A 14,962-nucleotide genomic window follows, 5' to 3' on the forward strand; every position below is an offset into this window, starting at 1 on the left:
CATGCCAGCATAAATTTTTCAAAATCGTTTTGCGTCTTTTTCATTTATATGGCAAATGAAAGTGACGTAGCCAACTTGAGAGCAACCACGAAACAATTCTTGTTTACATAGACACATATTTTTATAGGTACACTCGATACGATAGGAAAGGATAGGTGCTTAGCCAACATGCCAATCGTTAACGCTCCATAGCGTAGCGTTGTCATTTCTCTCTATCGCTCTTCTATATTAGTGGGACAGTGACAGTTGCGTTTCGTACGCTACGGAGCGTAAAGTAAGCGATTGGCTAGTTGGTTTCGCACCCAGGAGGCCTAGAAAAGATGACAATCGTTAACGCCGATCGAAACTTGAATGGAAATAGTAGCCACGTGACTTTTCGCAGCATCTGTCATTCCGAGATATTTTTCTTTTCGTTTGGCGTTTCTCGATGTACGATTATCATCTTGGCTAGCTGGGGGCCTAGCCATGCAAATACAATACAATATTTTTATTTCAGAGTACCAGGACTCCATAGATAAAATAGACTAAGCACAAAATTGAGAGTTATATTATAAATCTTGTTTATGTAAACTTCGAGAAATGAAAAGCACACAACACATGTATGGATATTGAGTCAATCAAACAAAAATGGCCACTGTCAATGTTGTCAATTAAATATAAAGTCCACCTGGAGGGTGCGGTCGCTGCGATTGAAAATAAATAAACGGACAGGGGCGGGGCGGAGTCGTATTGATGGTGCAAATATTTGGGTGAGCTATTTGTTTTTAGCAAATGTTATTCTCGTCACGCGGGACGTCTGCTTTATTTATTTTTTAAAGTTAATTGCACAGAAGTATTTATTTTTATGCAAGTTTATTACTTTATTGCATAAAAATAAGTACTTACCTACAAGTGACAGCATAGTTAGACATTAATTTATTTTATAGACCTTAAAGAATGCATAATTGAACAAAATTAAGATGTTTATTACGTTTTGCCACTAAATGGCGTTGGTACTTATATCCTTGAAACAACCAGTTTTCGTATTCAATAAAAATAAATAATAACTTTAAAATCTTGGTAATTTATTGATTTTTAACATATTCTGTCTACTAAATCCCCCTCTTGCAGGACTGTATTCTACATTTGTATATTCAAATTTAATGAAATCGTTTGAGCTAATAGCTACTGCGATTTAATTTACAGAGCTTGAAACGAGTTCAGTCACGGCAAAGGTGGAGTCGACATTACTGTATAATAAATGTCCAGCATTTCAAAACGGCCGAAGCTAGGCTAATTTAGAGCTATTAAGTGGGTCTTTTTTATATCTTTCAGAATTAGAGCTTCAAATATGTCATATTTCGTCTTTATTTTCTGATCATATTGAAAAACAAAAAGTTAGGTTCATTGACAATTTTTAAAAATAAAATTTGATTTTAATTAACTATGTAGTTATATAAAATATCTAAAATGAGACTCGTTATTTATTAAGTAGTTACATTGATAATAAGTAAGGTTCCCACTGAAAACCACCGCCACGGATTGCCGCGATAAGTATTATGCTGAGTGGGTGGGTATCCTATTTTAGGGATCAATGTTTGCATGACTTCTTTTTCTTCACGTACTATGTTGTAACATGTGTCTTTCTTTCTAATTAATTGTATATGTAAATCAATTTTTACGCATATTTGATAACAGAGTAAAAATAGGTGATAGTCATCTTTTAAAATATTGTCGCAAAAAAAATTATTTAAAAATATAACACACAATATTACATATTTCAAATTGTTTGCCTACACATAACTTATTAAAATACCTTGTCAATCATCGTAATCATAATTTCCGTTCACAAATCTTTAACCCAATTTCAAAAATAAAAGCCGAGCTGACATTTCGGCTCCACGCCTCCCCTGCGCGCCGCGGCGGCGCCCGCATGTCATTTCGGCGTCCATTATAAAATGTCGGCTGTAATCGCCCTTTATTTTTATTTTATTTGCCGACACCCCCCACCCCACGGGCGGGGGTGGGGGGTCGATATTTCAAAGTTAACGACTACCATAAAAACAGGGCTCTTGAAAACTGAATGAGGATGGAGTGGGCGCGTCTAGGTTTTGGATAAATATTTGGATTGTTTGTTGTTTTTTAATATTTAGGTCAGGATTGAACTATTAATTAGGTAAAGATTTTTTATACATGGTGTATTTCTGACTCTTACGGCTCTAAGCGCCACTTGCACCATTCATCTGACCCGGTGTTAACCGGCTAAACCTGGAGTTACCATGGTTACCACTTCAATTTGGCACTGGGTTTTTAACAGTTTAACCGCTTTACCCCGAGTTAGTGGGATAGTGCAAGTGGCCCTAAGGAGTTAATTATTTAGGTCCTGTCATACTAAACAACGTCTACTGATGACCCAAAAAAGTAAAGTCTGTTTCATACATTTCGGATGTCGAATATTTTTGTTGATTGGTGATCGGCATCGGTAGTAAAAGTTGTTACGGTATGACCTACATATTCTCGCAGAATCGCGGAAAAAGCTTATACGTTTTTTTAGGTTAAGTCATTTTAATGTTTAATATAGGTTTTAAAGTACCTAATTATTGGCAGATTGGTTACTTAACGAAATTTAGAGAAACGCAAAAAAAAAGTTTAATTAGATACTCAATTTGAAATTACTTTAGGCGCTGTTAATCCAGAACCTAATTAAACCCTTTTTTTGCGTTTCTCTAAATTTGTCCATGAGTATATTTAAGTACTTATCTAAGTAAGTAAGTAAGTAAACACTTTATTGACCTACGAAAAGATAGGAAAATTGGTTACATCAGATAAAACATAAATGTGTAGTACAATGGCGAACTTGTAAAGTACTCAGTTGTGTTCAGATCATTTTAAACACCCCGTGCGCTTAGCTTCTAAGTTGTACACCTGTTTATGTTGTATACAGGGTAACCTCAGGTTCAGGGTCGCAAAGGTCCAAGATCAACCTTTACGCGGTCGACTACTCGAAAAAAAAATACGTTAGGGGTCACGAAATAAAGAATTGAGACGAAATATTGTCCTTACAATCGTTACAATAAAAAAATACTAAGGCACTTTAAGAGGGATTGCGGAATAGTCTTTTGTCAAAAAAGAAAACATTTCGAGCCCTTTTAACGCCACCTGTACTTTTCGTTCATAAATAGAAAATACCAATCGAAACTTAAGAGCCCATCAACGTGCACACTAGCGCCACTGCTAAATAATCGTGATTATTTACATTTAACGAAATATAATTAAAAGAGAGGGCCGCTACGTACTGTATTTTGTATTTAAAAAGTACCTTTTGAATACATCAAACTAGTTTTTATGTTGCTGGATTCGTCAATCTATACGTCCAAAGTTAAAACGGCCGTTTTTGTTTTGAGTTCATAGATCGACGAATCCAGCATCATAAAAACTAGTCTGATGTATTCAAAAGGTAGGTACTTAAATACAAAATTAAGTACGTAGCGGCCTCCTTTTTAAAATATTTCTCGTTAAATTTAAATAATCACGATTATGTAGCAGTGGCGCTAGTGTGCACGTTGATGGGCTCTTAAAGGATGTATGGAAATTGTCCCGTGACTTTTCGTAGCATCTGTCATACCGATACATATTTTCTTTTCGTTAGGCGTTTGTCCAAATACGATTGTCGTTTTAGCTAGGCCTCACAAGGAGTTGATATTTAAGCTGTTAACACACATGCATTATCCGTATGTTGCGCCTGTGTGATAACCGCCTTATACAGTCGATTTTCCAAAGATAAGATAAAGATAAAAAATAGTTTATTCAAGTAGGCATATTACAATGCGCTTATGAACGTCAAATAAAGCTATACCGGCTCCAACCCTACACCTCTGCCTCGGGAAGATTTAAATCCCCCCTCAGTTGGAAATTTCTCTACGTTATTATATTTACCATTTCATTTTTGTATTTAAACATTATTGCACAATACCTGAAAGTACAAATGACGGACTTAATGCCAGAAGGCATTCTCTACCAGTCAACTACGGGCTAAAGCTAAAATTTAAACAGAAGGCCGTTTTCCTCGTTTTAAGACTGTTTAATTTCTTAGGAACTGAAACCTTGACATAAAATGACAGTGTACTTAATTAATTTGTAAAGCAATGATTTTTTTTTAATTAATTCTTGAAATGGTACCAAGTGATTCATTAAGGCTCATAAGTCATTAGTAAATGACGAAGACATCTGTATTATATGCAAAATGTACATATTTTAAGTTTTAAAGATACCATCACGGGTTCGACTCTCAGACCTCTCAGTAAGCATTTATTTGTGTGATGAGCACGGATATTTATTCCCCAGTCATGGGTATTTTCTATGTAAGTATTTAAGTATTTGTATGACCAATTTTATTTATTATGAGTGACCATTATTCAACGCGAGAGATAGGTAAGTACATATAGAAAGCATATTTATATTTGATCGGCCGAAATGTACTATTGAAATTTTTTGGCGATTTCGAATTTGTGCCATATATAGTAATAGTTGTACGGTTTGACCTACCTAATCACTTCGTGATATTGCTGAGGGTTGAAAAATCACCCTGTATATTGCCCTGTAAAATGCAGCTACATCAGAAAAGCAAATATAAACCGACAAGATCTTTCTCTCAAAGAACAAGATAAACTTTTATATGTATGTATATTGTATAGGTATGTTAAAATTAAGTATACTTTCAAAGCAGGTAAGTCGTAACCAACCTCAATTTAATTAAACTGTATTTTAATATAAAACTTTTAAAGAACTTCGCCTCATAAACATAAAAAATAAAAACCTAAGTTTTTGCAAAGCGAAGTTCTTCAAAACAAAATTTATGGATTATGACGTCATAGTGGTGAAATATCGCAGTACGATTAATCTTGATGATTAGGGTGTGAGAGAGAGCGTGTATTGTGCGAGGGGGATGGACATACGATATCGCCCTTTTGATAGTGTTTCCAAAAATTCGGAAAGCACCGCTTGTTTGAGTTAGAGTAGGTTTACATGATGCTGCGATTGCTGAATAAATTGAATTATTATATTTTGCTGTTTTATATTTTATAAGGTCACTGTGGGCAAGTCCGTCTACAAGGCAAGTCCGTCAACACGTTATAACTTTTGAATTTGAAGGCGTATGCGACTTTGGAGTCCAGTCGATTAACCAGTTTTTCGCGCTAGTTCCGTCACTGTAAAACAGATGGCGCTGTGACAACCAACTTCAGAGCAATCCGCCTCAACAAGTCATTTCGTGTTTTGAACTCGAAGTCATAGTGCGACAACCGTTCGAAAAAAATTAAAAAAAAATAGTTTTTGAAAAGATTGTGCATCAGAAAGTAACTACGTAGGTAGCATAAGAACCAATTGTCCTTATTCTATTTTTAAAATATCAGAAATTAGCTTAGTTTTGTAATTATACGTTCCACAATTTATCATATTAAAATTTGACTGAGTTGGAAAGTCCGTCTATTATGTTCAAGGCAAGTCCGTCATATGCCGGACTTTCGTTAAATCAGAGATTACCAACTGTTTTTGCGACTTTAATATTATAACCATTTGATAAGGTATCAAAAAATCCTCCTGACTTTGTGCATGATGTTACTTTATTAAATTTTGATCTCAGTAAATTAAAAGAAACGATTAAAATTCATTTTAAAATTACTATTGATCTTTTATTTCGGAATACAAAAAAATAATTATGTTTAAATATTTGCCAAAAAAGGTTTACCACCCCATCTTGGTAGTATATGCCGGATTTGCCTTTGTTTTAGAAAAATGGTGTTTATTTCGAATCTGAACCGTATATTGACAAGTTTAAAATACACTTTTCATTGCCTCGATCCGTTCTTTTTAGGAATTTGACTACGAACATATACACACCCATAGATTGGCTGATATCATAACTAGACGGACTTCCCTTAAACTGCACGGGAAGTCCGTCTACTCGCCGAATTTTAAAAAATGTCATTGTTTTTGCTTAATTTATGCTTGAAATGATCTGTCACTAAGGCTAAACTATTAATTATTAAATTCTTCATCGTATGCGATTACAAGTAGTAACATAGGTGAATAATTAACGGAACTAGATCACTCCAAAGTCAAAAAAAAATAAAGTATGCCGGACTTCGCCACAGTGACTAGTACTTGTTTAATTGAAGATAGTTGGAAATATAAAAAATAAGAATTTAGTAGGTAAACAGTTTTGTTAAATTTAATAAACACTTCACGTCACTTTTTTTTTAAAGAGACAACATTTATCAGCACGTGATCTGTAAGAGGTTGCTAAGTTTTGTGAATAATGGAGTTAGTTCTGACTTTTTTTTATTTAGTTAATGTATATTTATATATGTATTGACACTTTGACAAATTAATAAATAAAATAAAATAAAATAAAAAGCCTTCTTATTCCTTAAACACTTATACAAACTATTTCTAAACTAAATACTATTTTATGATAAACTAGTAGTGTTAGGACCCCTTCCGGGTATAGGCCTCCTCTAACCTCTTCCACCGTTCTCGGTCTTGTGCCTCTGTGAGCCAGTTGCTCGACACTCTCTCTATGTCGTCTGCCCAGCGAGCACGGGGACGCCCAGATCCTCGTTTCCTACATGGTCCCTTCCAGGTAGTTAAACGCTTTGACAAATTACTTCCTTTAACTATCAGAATTGTACGATATCAAAATATTCTTCAAACATTAACATCTAGCTTGTTTAGTATGTTAACATAAATCTTTCCAAAGTAGGTAAGTTTGGTTTTGTTAGGAATATAATCGTTACAGACGTCATTAGCAAGCCATACAAATAGCCAATCAAGGTTGATTCGTAAGCTAAGTGCGAGACTCGGTGGAACTCCAATTAAAATTATTTACTTATAAGTAATTATTCTTAATTATATAAATAAGAAAAAGCACTGAAATTACTAAATAATATTAATTGTTACGAAGAAAGAGTAAATTAAGTACCTACATTAAATATTAATTGACTTATTATTGGACATACTTTTAAACATAAATTAGAACTATTTATGATATATACCTACTCATTCCAGAATAGCTGCATTTTTCAATATCTGTAGCTACTAAATGGGAGCTATCTATTTGCAATCTAGTGCCCGCGAACATTTTCAACACATATAAAATCAAAAAAAATTCATGACGAGAAAAAAAATATGTTCTACTTAAAGATAAATTAATATTTTAGGGTTTTAATCTTATATCTTGTCTCCATGTAAACCCCTCGCTTCCATAATGCACCGGCCCCTTTACTAGGGGTGCAACTCGGGTGGGGTACAATTTTTGCCATTTTCTACAAAAAAAATCACTCCGCACGCGTTTTTACTTAAAACACCAAAATTCAGTCGTGCGCGCACAACGGCACGCGCCGTTCCGTTTTCAAAATTGTCAACGATTTAGTTCGAATGTCAATTGTTTTTTTAGTTCGATTGTTTAAAATTCGAATTAGTTAACGGTTTATTGGAATAACGGTTTTAACGTTAAATGACGTGTTAGTGTACCTAGTATAGTGTTGTGGTTATGATTATTAGAACTATAGTGACAGATGAAGGAAGAAATTGAGTTTAGGAACGAAAGGTGAGTTTCTTATTGGAATCAGGTTAGATATTGGGATCTATACTTTGTGTTGGTAGTAGTGGAGGTCCTAAACAGTGTTTTGTTAGGATTATTAACAGTAGGTAATATTCATAATAAGAACGAGTAAACTGATTGCAGTTTGAGAAAATATTTTGCTATTAAGGCTTTTTTCTTGAAACAGAATTATGAAAATAAAAGTATCTACATTAATATTGTACTAAGATATTCATTTGTGACCTTTATAACAAAATGACAGTTAAAAAAACAATAATACGTTCAAGTGCAATTACTCCTAAATACTACAACAAGGTAATCCTATTTATATTGCTCCTTCGAACAATAATAATTAAAATTATTATTTTTTCTGCTTCATATCGATTATTTTATGTAAACATTCGTTTTATAAGATTAGATTAGAGTAGTTTTATTTTTAATGCCCTCAAAAAAAATCTGGTATGAAACAACATTGAAATGGAACCGTGGATACAAAATGAGAACCACAGGCCATTTTAGGGTCATTCTTAAAAAATATGTCTGTTGTCTAATTGCCGCGACCCATACAAAATGTATGAAAAGAGTCGTGGCAAACCGCAGACATATTCTAAGAGAATGACCCATTAAATAGTTTAAATGATGATCTATTATGGTCGTTCAGACCATTGCTATCACCTGTCTCTTTTCAACAACTGTGTAGGTGTAGGTTAACTAAAAGAAGACATAAGTATATAGTTCGTTTTTTTTAGCATTAGAAATACTTAAGGTAAACAATCTTGATATGTCTTTTAATTGAAAAACACATTTTAAAAATAAGTTACGGTAAATATGTAACAATTATGAATCTAATACGATCATTTATATTCTTCTGCTTTCATAAGTAATAGTTATTGATTTTTAAAAAGCATTTTTCAATTAAAAGACATATCAAGATCGCTTACCTTCTTTCAAGTTCTTTCTAATGCTAAAAAAACGAACTATAGAAGCATGGTATAATAATATACTCCGCCTGGTACTCCATTCCCGTCTTTTCTAGGTCACCTAACTGACACGGGACTACGTCATCATGCGACAGCGCTATATATAGCGGCCATGTTGTTGTGACGTAGGCCCGTGTCACTCTGGGAATGGAAGACCATGTTTTATTAGACTATGTATAGAAGGTTAGCTAAATACCAGAAGTTTAAGTTTTGTTTTCGAATTTTAAATCTTCCCTTTTTAACCCTTAAATGCATGATTTTTAAAATAAATTAATTAAAATAAAATAAAGGAAATTATAATTATCATGCATTATTATTATTTTTCATTATTAAAATATACGACGTAGATCTACATCATAATGCATTTAATGGTTAATAAAAGTAAAAAATAAATGCTGGAATTTGTCCTTTATTCAATTCAATTCAATACATCTTTATTACAGATAACAAATGATCCATATTACATTAAAATCACGAACACAGTTAAGATAATAATAAATAAAGGCTTCTGGGATATAGCGGATACAAAAGTTAAGAATAATGAAAACGGGTCACTTTTTTAGGTATAAGTAAGTATCTATTTTCCCCGATTGAGTGTGATCCAATGTGATCTCAATAAGCCCTACATCGATGAAGCTACATATACCTACATGATGATGAACTTCAGAGATGTGACTTATTTGAAATACTTGTATTTAAAATGCAAAATACCTATTTTGTATTTTGTATTTAAATACCTTTTGAAAAAAACTATTTTGTATTTTATTTGAAATAGTTTTAGGGACCTATTTTCTATTTTCAAAATACAAAATACTTTAGAGTAATGTAAGTAGGAGTTACATTTCTTCTGATGTTACAATCCTGGCAACTCTCTCATTCTTTTAACATGGAACTGTTGAATCTGTTTAGTAACGTCGCACATGACCACAAGCGTAGCGAGTGGTTAAAAAAGTGGAAAGTTGCGAGGCGAGGGTTTCAAGGTACGAGAGGAGAACAAACTTTTCTGCCCTGGTGAAACACAAACGAGACGTTTTCGTCACACCAACGAGAGGCATTATACTAGCTGCAAAATATTACAAATCTAGATGAATGCTTTTAAAAATTGCCCGTTAAAAACCATCATCCATCCATCCTACCAGTTAATATGAGCAAACAATTAGAAATTTGCACTTTAGATAGAAGACTGATTGACACACTGTTTTCAAAGAATAAAGAGAGTCTTTTCAACTCGGAAATTCCGAGTAAACTTTTTAATTCAGACTAGGTATTCACTGTTCAGAGTACCTTTTATCGCAAAGTATTTGCATTTTAAAAAAGTATTTTGAAAATACCTATTTTGTATTTTGTATTTGAAATAAAAATTCAAAAACTATTTTGTATTTTGCATTTGAAATAGTATATTAAGGAAGTATTTGTATTTTGTATTTAAATACTTTTTATAAAGTATTTTTCACATCTCTGATGAACTTATATATTTGTAACCTTTCTTAACGCAAATAAACGATTTAATTCATGACTTATAATTTATAGAATATTAAAAATATATTTATTACGGCCAAGAATAAGACCATTTTCTTTTTTAATTTTCTTTAAATAACTCATGTCGAATAATATTTTTTTCGATATCGTGTACGTTTTTTTATTGAATTGAATTGAATAAGTACTACTAAATAGTCTTTTTTTGTCAGTTATGTGATATTTTTCATACGGTGACGTAAACTGAATTTTCAATTTGCTGAACAACGCAAGAGCACTATATTAATGAAAAATTAAAATATTGTTTTCCTTAATCGGTAATAGCGATTTATGCGATGGATTTGGGAAAGACATTATTCACATTATAAATTATCCGGTGTACAAAAAATTGGCTATTCACACGATTCATCAGATAATAATGTCTAATTTGTGTTTGTTGATAACCAGCCACATTTTCGATACTATACTAGGTACTAGGTACGATATGTTGTTTGTGGTACCTTTTGTGTAAGAAAAAAAGATTTTTTAGTAATCAATTTCTGTATGCTCATGCAATGCCCGGTGGGGAATTCCAAAGTATGACCTTTTTGCGTAATTCCCCCCGAACTTTAATAAACTGTTTTACCATTGTATGTATTAACTATTGAATTGTGCATTTTCCAGATGCGGCGGTGACGCGATGTCGGTCGCGCCGGCGGTCAAGCGCGAGCTGGACCTGGAGAGCGGCAGCACCAGCCCCGGCCGCAAGCGGCGCAAGCAGGTCTGTCTCACTCTGACCAAACTAACTGTACAGAACCTTATGTCGGTCGCGCCGGCGGTCAAGCGCGAGCTGGACCTGGAGAGCGGCAACACCAGCCCCGGCCGCAAGCGGCGCAAGCAGGTCTGTCTCACTCTGACCACACTAACTGTACAGAACCTTATGTCCGTCGCGCCGGCGGTCAAGCGCGAGCTGGACCTGGAGAGCGGCAGCACCAGCCCCGGCCGCAAGCGGCGCAAGCAGGTCTGTCTCACTCTGACCACACTAACTGTACAGAACCTTATGTCGGTCGCGCCGGCGGTCAAGCGCGAGCTGGACCTGGAGAGCGGCAGCACCAGCCCCGGCCGCAAGCGGCGCAAGCAGGTCTGTCTCACTCTGACCACACTAACTGTACAGAACCTTATGTCGGTCGCGCCGGCGGTCAAGCGCGAGCTGGACCTGGAGAGCGGCAGCACCAGCCCCGGCCGCAAGCGGCGCAAGCAGGTCTGTCTCACTCTGACCACACTAACTGTACAGAACCTTATGTCGGTCGCGCCGGCGGTCAAGCGCGACCTGGACCTGGAGAGCGGCAACACCAGCCCCGGCCGCAAGCGGCGCAAGCAGGTCTGTCTCACTCTGACCACACTAACTGTACAGAACCTTATGTCGGTCGCGCCGGCGGTCAAGCGCGAGCTGGACCTGGAGAGCGGCAACACCAGCCCCGGCCGCAAGCGGCGCAAGCAGGTCTGTCTCACTCTGACCACACTAACTGTACAGAACCTTACGTCGGTCGCGCCGGCGGTCAAGCGCGAGCTGGACCTGGAGAGCGGCAACACCAGCCCCGGCCGCAAGCGACGCAAGCAGGTCTGTCTCACTCTGACCACACTAACTTTGCACAAATATTTGGCAGATGCATACATTGTCATATTCCTGTAAGCTTCATACTTGACGTACCTACTACGTAAGTACGTAACGTACACTAGGTATGAAAACTTTGCGTCCTCTGAAACTCTTTCTCTCTCTGGACTCTTGAATCTCGGGACTCTGAATTAGTTAGAAAAAAATAACTGTGTAAATATATACTGTTTTAATAGTTTAATTAGGTACATACCGTACATAGTTGTATTGTACCGTAAATAGGTAGTACTTATATGTATTTTTAAATTGTAGTGTAATTAAGAAATGACATGGCTTTGTGTGTCCATACTGTTTATTAGCTAGTGTAAAACTAATTTAAATTCTCATATGTAACAATTTCCTTGGCTAAATAAATAATTTCAATTTTAATTGCAGGCCGCGCCGACCCGCGCGCCGCAGCTGCCGCCGCCGCTCGACCTGCACGCCAAGATGCAGGACATCTACAAGTCCGCCCTCGCCTTCGGGGAGCTCACCCTCCCCGCCTTCGACCCTCTGGCCGCCTTCCGACTGCTACCCAGGCACGATCCACCGCGCATCTTCAACCCTGAAGCCTATTGTGACCTGTGCTGCAAGGAGTTCTGCAACAAATACTTCCTCAAAACACATAGGGCGAACAAACATGGGATTTATGATGGAGGAGAACCGCAACCGCAACCACTGCCGCAGCCGTCCCCGCCGCGACGGGCGTCCGACGAAGAATCCAACGGCACGCCGAGAAGATTGTCCCCAGATTCGGCGAGACGAGCGCGAGACGCCGGCTTCCAACCTGATGCGCTCCGGCGTTTAGGTGTCGTCAATCCTGAAGCGTTCTGCGAGATTTGCTGCAAGGAGTATTGTAACAAGTATTTCTTACGGACGCATCGCGAGCGGCGACACGGCGTGCCGGCGCATCGGTCGCCCGGAGCAGAGCGGTCCCCGCAATCGATGACGCCGCCTATGATTAATTTTAGCACGCCGGTCAGCACGCCGCTCGCGACCCCTCTAACCACCTCACCGGCACCTCTAGCCCCACCGCCGAACACCCCCCCGCGTTCACACTCGCTTCCACCACCACTAGATCCGGAAGAAATGGTTGAAGTCAAGCGTGAGTGCGAGGAAGAGCTGGAAGCGGCCCTGCGTGACGGGCAGACGAGTCCGCTGAATTTAATCGTTGAAGAACGCGGGGCCGCCTCACCTGGGTCCGCTAGTGAGGAGCTCCGGAAGCTGCAGACGATGATATCGCAGCTGAACGAGCTAGCGGCGGAGCGATTAGCGGAGGAACCTTCTTCACCTGCACCACGTGCGCCATCTTCGTCACCCCCCGCCCAGGACGAGCGTCGAGCTTCATCATCCGGATCGAGCTTTTGTGAGATCTGCAACAAGGAGTTGTGCAACAAATATTTCATGCGAACACACATGCAGAGGATGCACGGGATTTCCCTAGAGAGCGGCACGCAGTTAGGAGGAGTGACTTGCGATATTTGCCACAAGGAGTTGTGCAGCAAGTACTTCTTGCGCGTGCATAAGCATAACACGCACGGGATCCCGGCGCCGCCCGCGCCGGCTAACACCGCGCCTGCAGAGCCTTGTCCGCTTTGCGCACGACGATTCCGAGGACCTAGAGCTCTACGCGCGCATTTACTGGCCGAGCACGCTCCGCCAGCGCGTCCGCCGCCACCTCCACCGAGACCTTTAGATCTACTGGCGCGAGACAAGCCTTACGCATGCTCCTACTGTCCCTTCACGACGGACGTGCTAGCGTTTCTATTCGCGCACGAGCGCGCGCATGTACAACAGCAGAGCGAGCCTCAGGAAAACGCGAACGATATAAATGCGTCAGGGCCGACGACGGACGGCGAGAGCGAGGGAGTGGAGGGCGACGAGGCAGACGAGGGCGTGTACTCTTGCTCGCGCTGCGAGTTCCGCGCGGAGGGCTTCGCGGCGCTGGAGGCGCACCTGCGGGCGGCGCACTCGGGCGCCGGCGCGCTGCTGGCGGTCCCCCGGGCGCCCCAGGCGCCGCTCACCATGCAGCCCTTCGTGGTGGAGGAGGCGGGCGGCGCGCTGAGCCTGGTGCCGGCGCTGGTGTTCCTGCCCGTGCGGCGCCGCGCCACGCGCCGCGCCACCGTCACGCTCACGCTCACGCCGGCCTAGCCGCCCCCGCCGCCGCCCGTCGCCCGCGCGACCGCAGCTGCGACTCCACCGCCGCGGTCGCGCGCTTCGATCGCTGAACTGTACTAACTACATTTAACGCTGTGTGCCTTCAAGCGATTGCTAAAAAATATTATGAGACGTAATTATAAATGGGAGAAGCTGCCCCCGGGCTCCGGCTTATGTTGAAAGTCTAACTTCATATATTGAGAATTATATAACGGGTGATATATGAAACGTTGCTTATATTTAATTATTTATTATCTCCTCGATGTTCCTTTGGCCGAGACGAGTTTTTGAAACGTTCATTTCGATCGGGAGAAGAAATACAACCTAGGCGTAATTATTATTTAAATGTATTTATCGGTGAGTGTCGCTCACGATAGTGTCGTAGTACTGAGTGTGATGTTGATCACTGTTGGCGCGAGCGCGGTCGCGGGGGGGGTGCGGGGAGACAGGTGGGGGGGCGGTCGCGGTCGCCCGCTCCCACGGTACCGCTGTCAGCGTACTACGACGCGGGCCGCGCTGGTGCGGGGGTGCGGGGGTGACTTGCGGGGGCGGGAGGGAGGAAATTAAGACGCTGCGTTACCAGATACATAACTTCACTTACGTTTGACTAGTATGCCACATTGGATGCATTATAGAAAAATTCACAAGGCATACCTAGAGCACTCACTCCGCTGCGCCCGCTCGTCTAGTTATTAATTATTCCCGGCCGCACCACCGCGGCACCGCTAACCGCTCTACCTCACTAGTTATATTAGCGTTGTTGTAAAAATATATTTTGGAGTTACAGTACAAATAGTTATACACGGACGGAAGCCGGCATGTTAGCTTAACTTTATTGTTGTCTAAGGTGACTAAAAGCACAAAGATACGTACTATGGGCAGTGATCAACATTAACGTAATTTTAGTATTAATGTGTGGCCGGGGCCGTTTTTGGGCCGAAAGGCATACGGGTAGCTTGTTACACGGGGCTCAGCCCCTCGGCCCCGGTCCGTATTTACTTATTTCTATTGTAATCGATAACATAATATGTTACTGCAGTTTCAGGTCTTGCGCAACCCTGACGTGCTAGTCTAGAACTAGATCATCTTACATCGGACGTTTTAAAACTAATCCCACAAAATAAGCAAAAACAGTCA

At 39.7% G+C, this 14,962-nt stretch overlaps 1 protein-coding gene across 1 annotated transcript; it reads left to right on the forward strand.

The window, feature by feature from the left end:
* Window positions 1–10,693: 10,693 nt before the first annotated feature.
* On the forward strand, window positions 10,694–14,236 carry LOC134801646 (zinc finger protein 219-like; the record flags this gene model as incomplete). The annotated part of the gene is made up of 2 exons (XM_063774265.1): window positions 10,694–10,795; window positions 12,065–14,236. Coding segments are annotated over 2 exons (1,857 nt in total), but the record flags the coding sequence as incomplete, so codon positions are not given.
* Between the last annotated feature and the right edge of the window lie 726 nt (window positions 14,237–14,962).

This window comes from Cydia splendana, chromosome 22, assembly GCF_910591565.1.
Source record: "Cydia splendana chromosome 22, ilCydSple1.2, whole genome shotgun sequence".
Lineage (NCBI taxonomy): Eukaryota > Metazoa > Arthropoda > Insecta > Lepidoptera > Tortricidae > Cydia > Cydia splendana.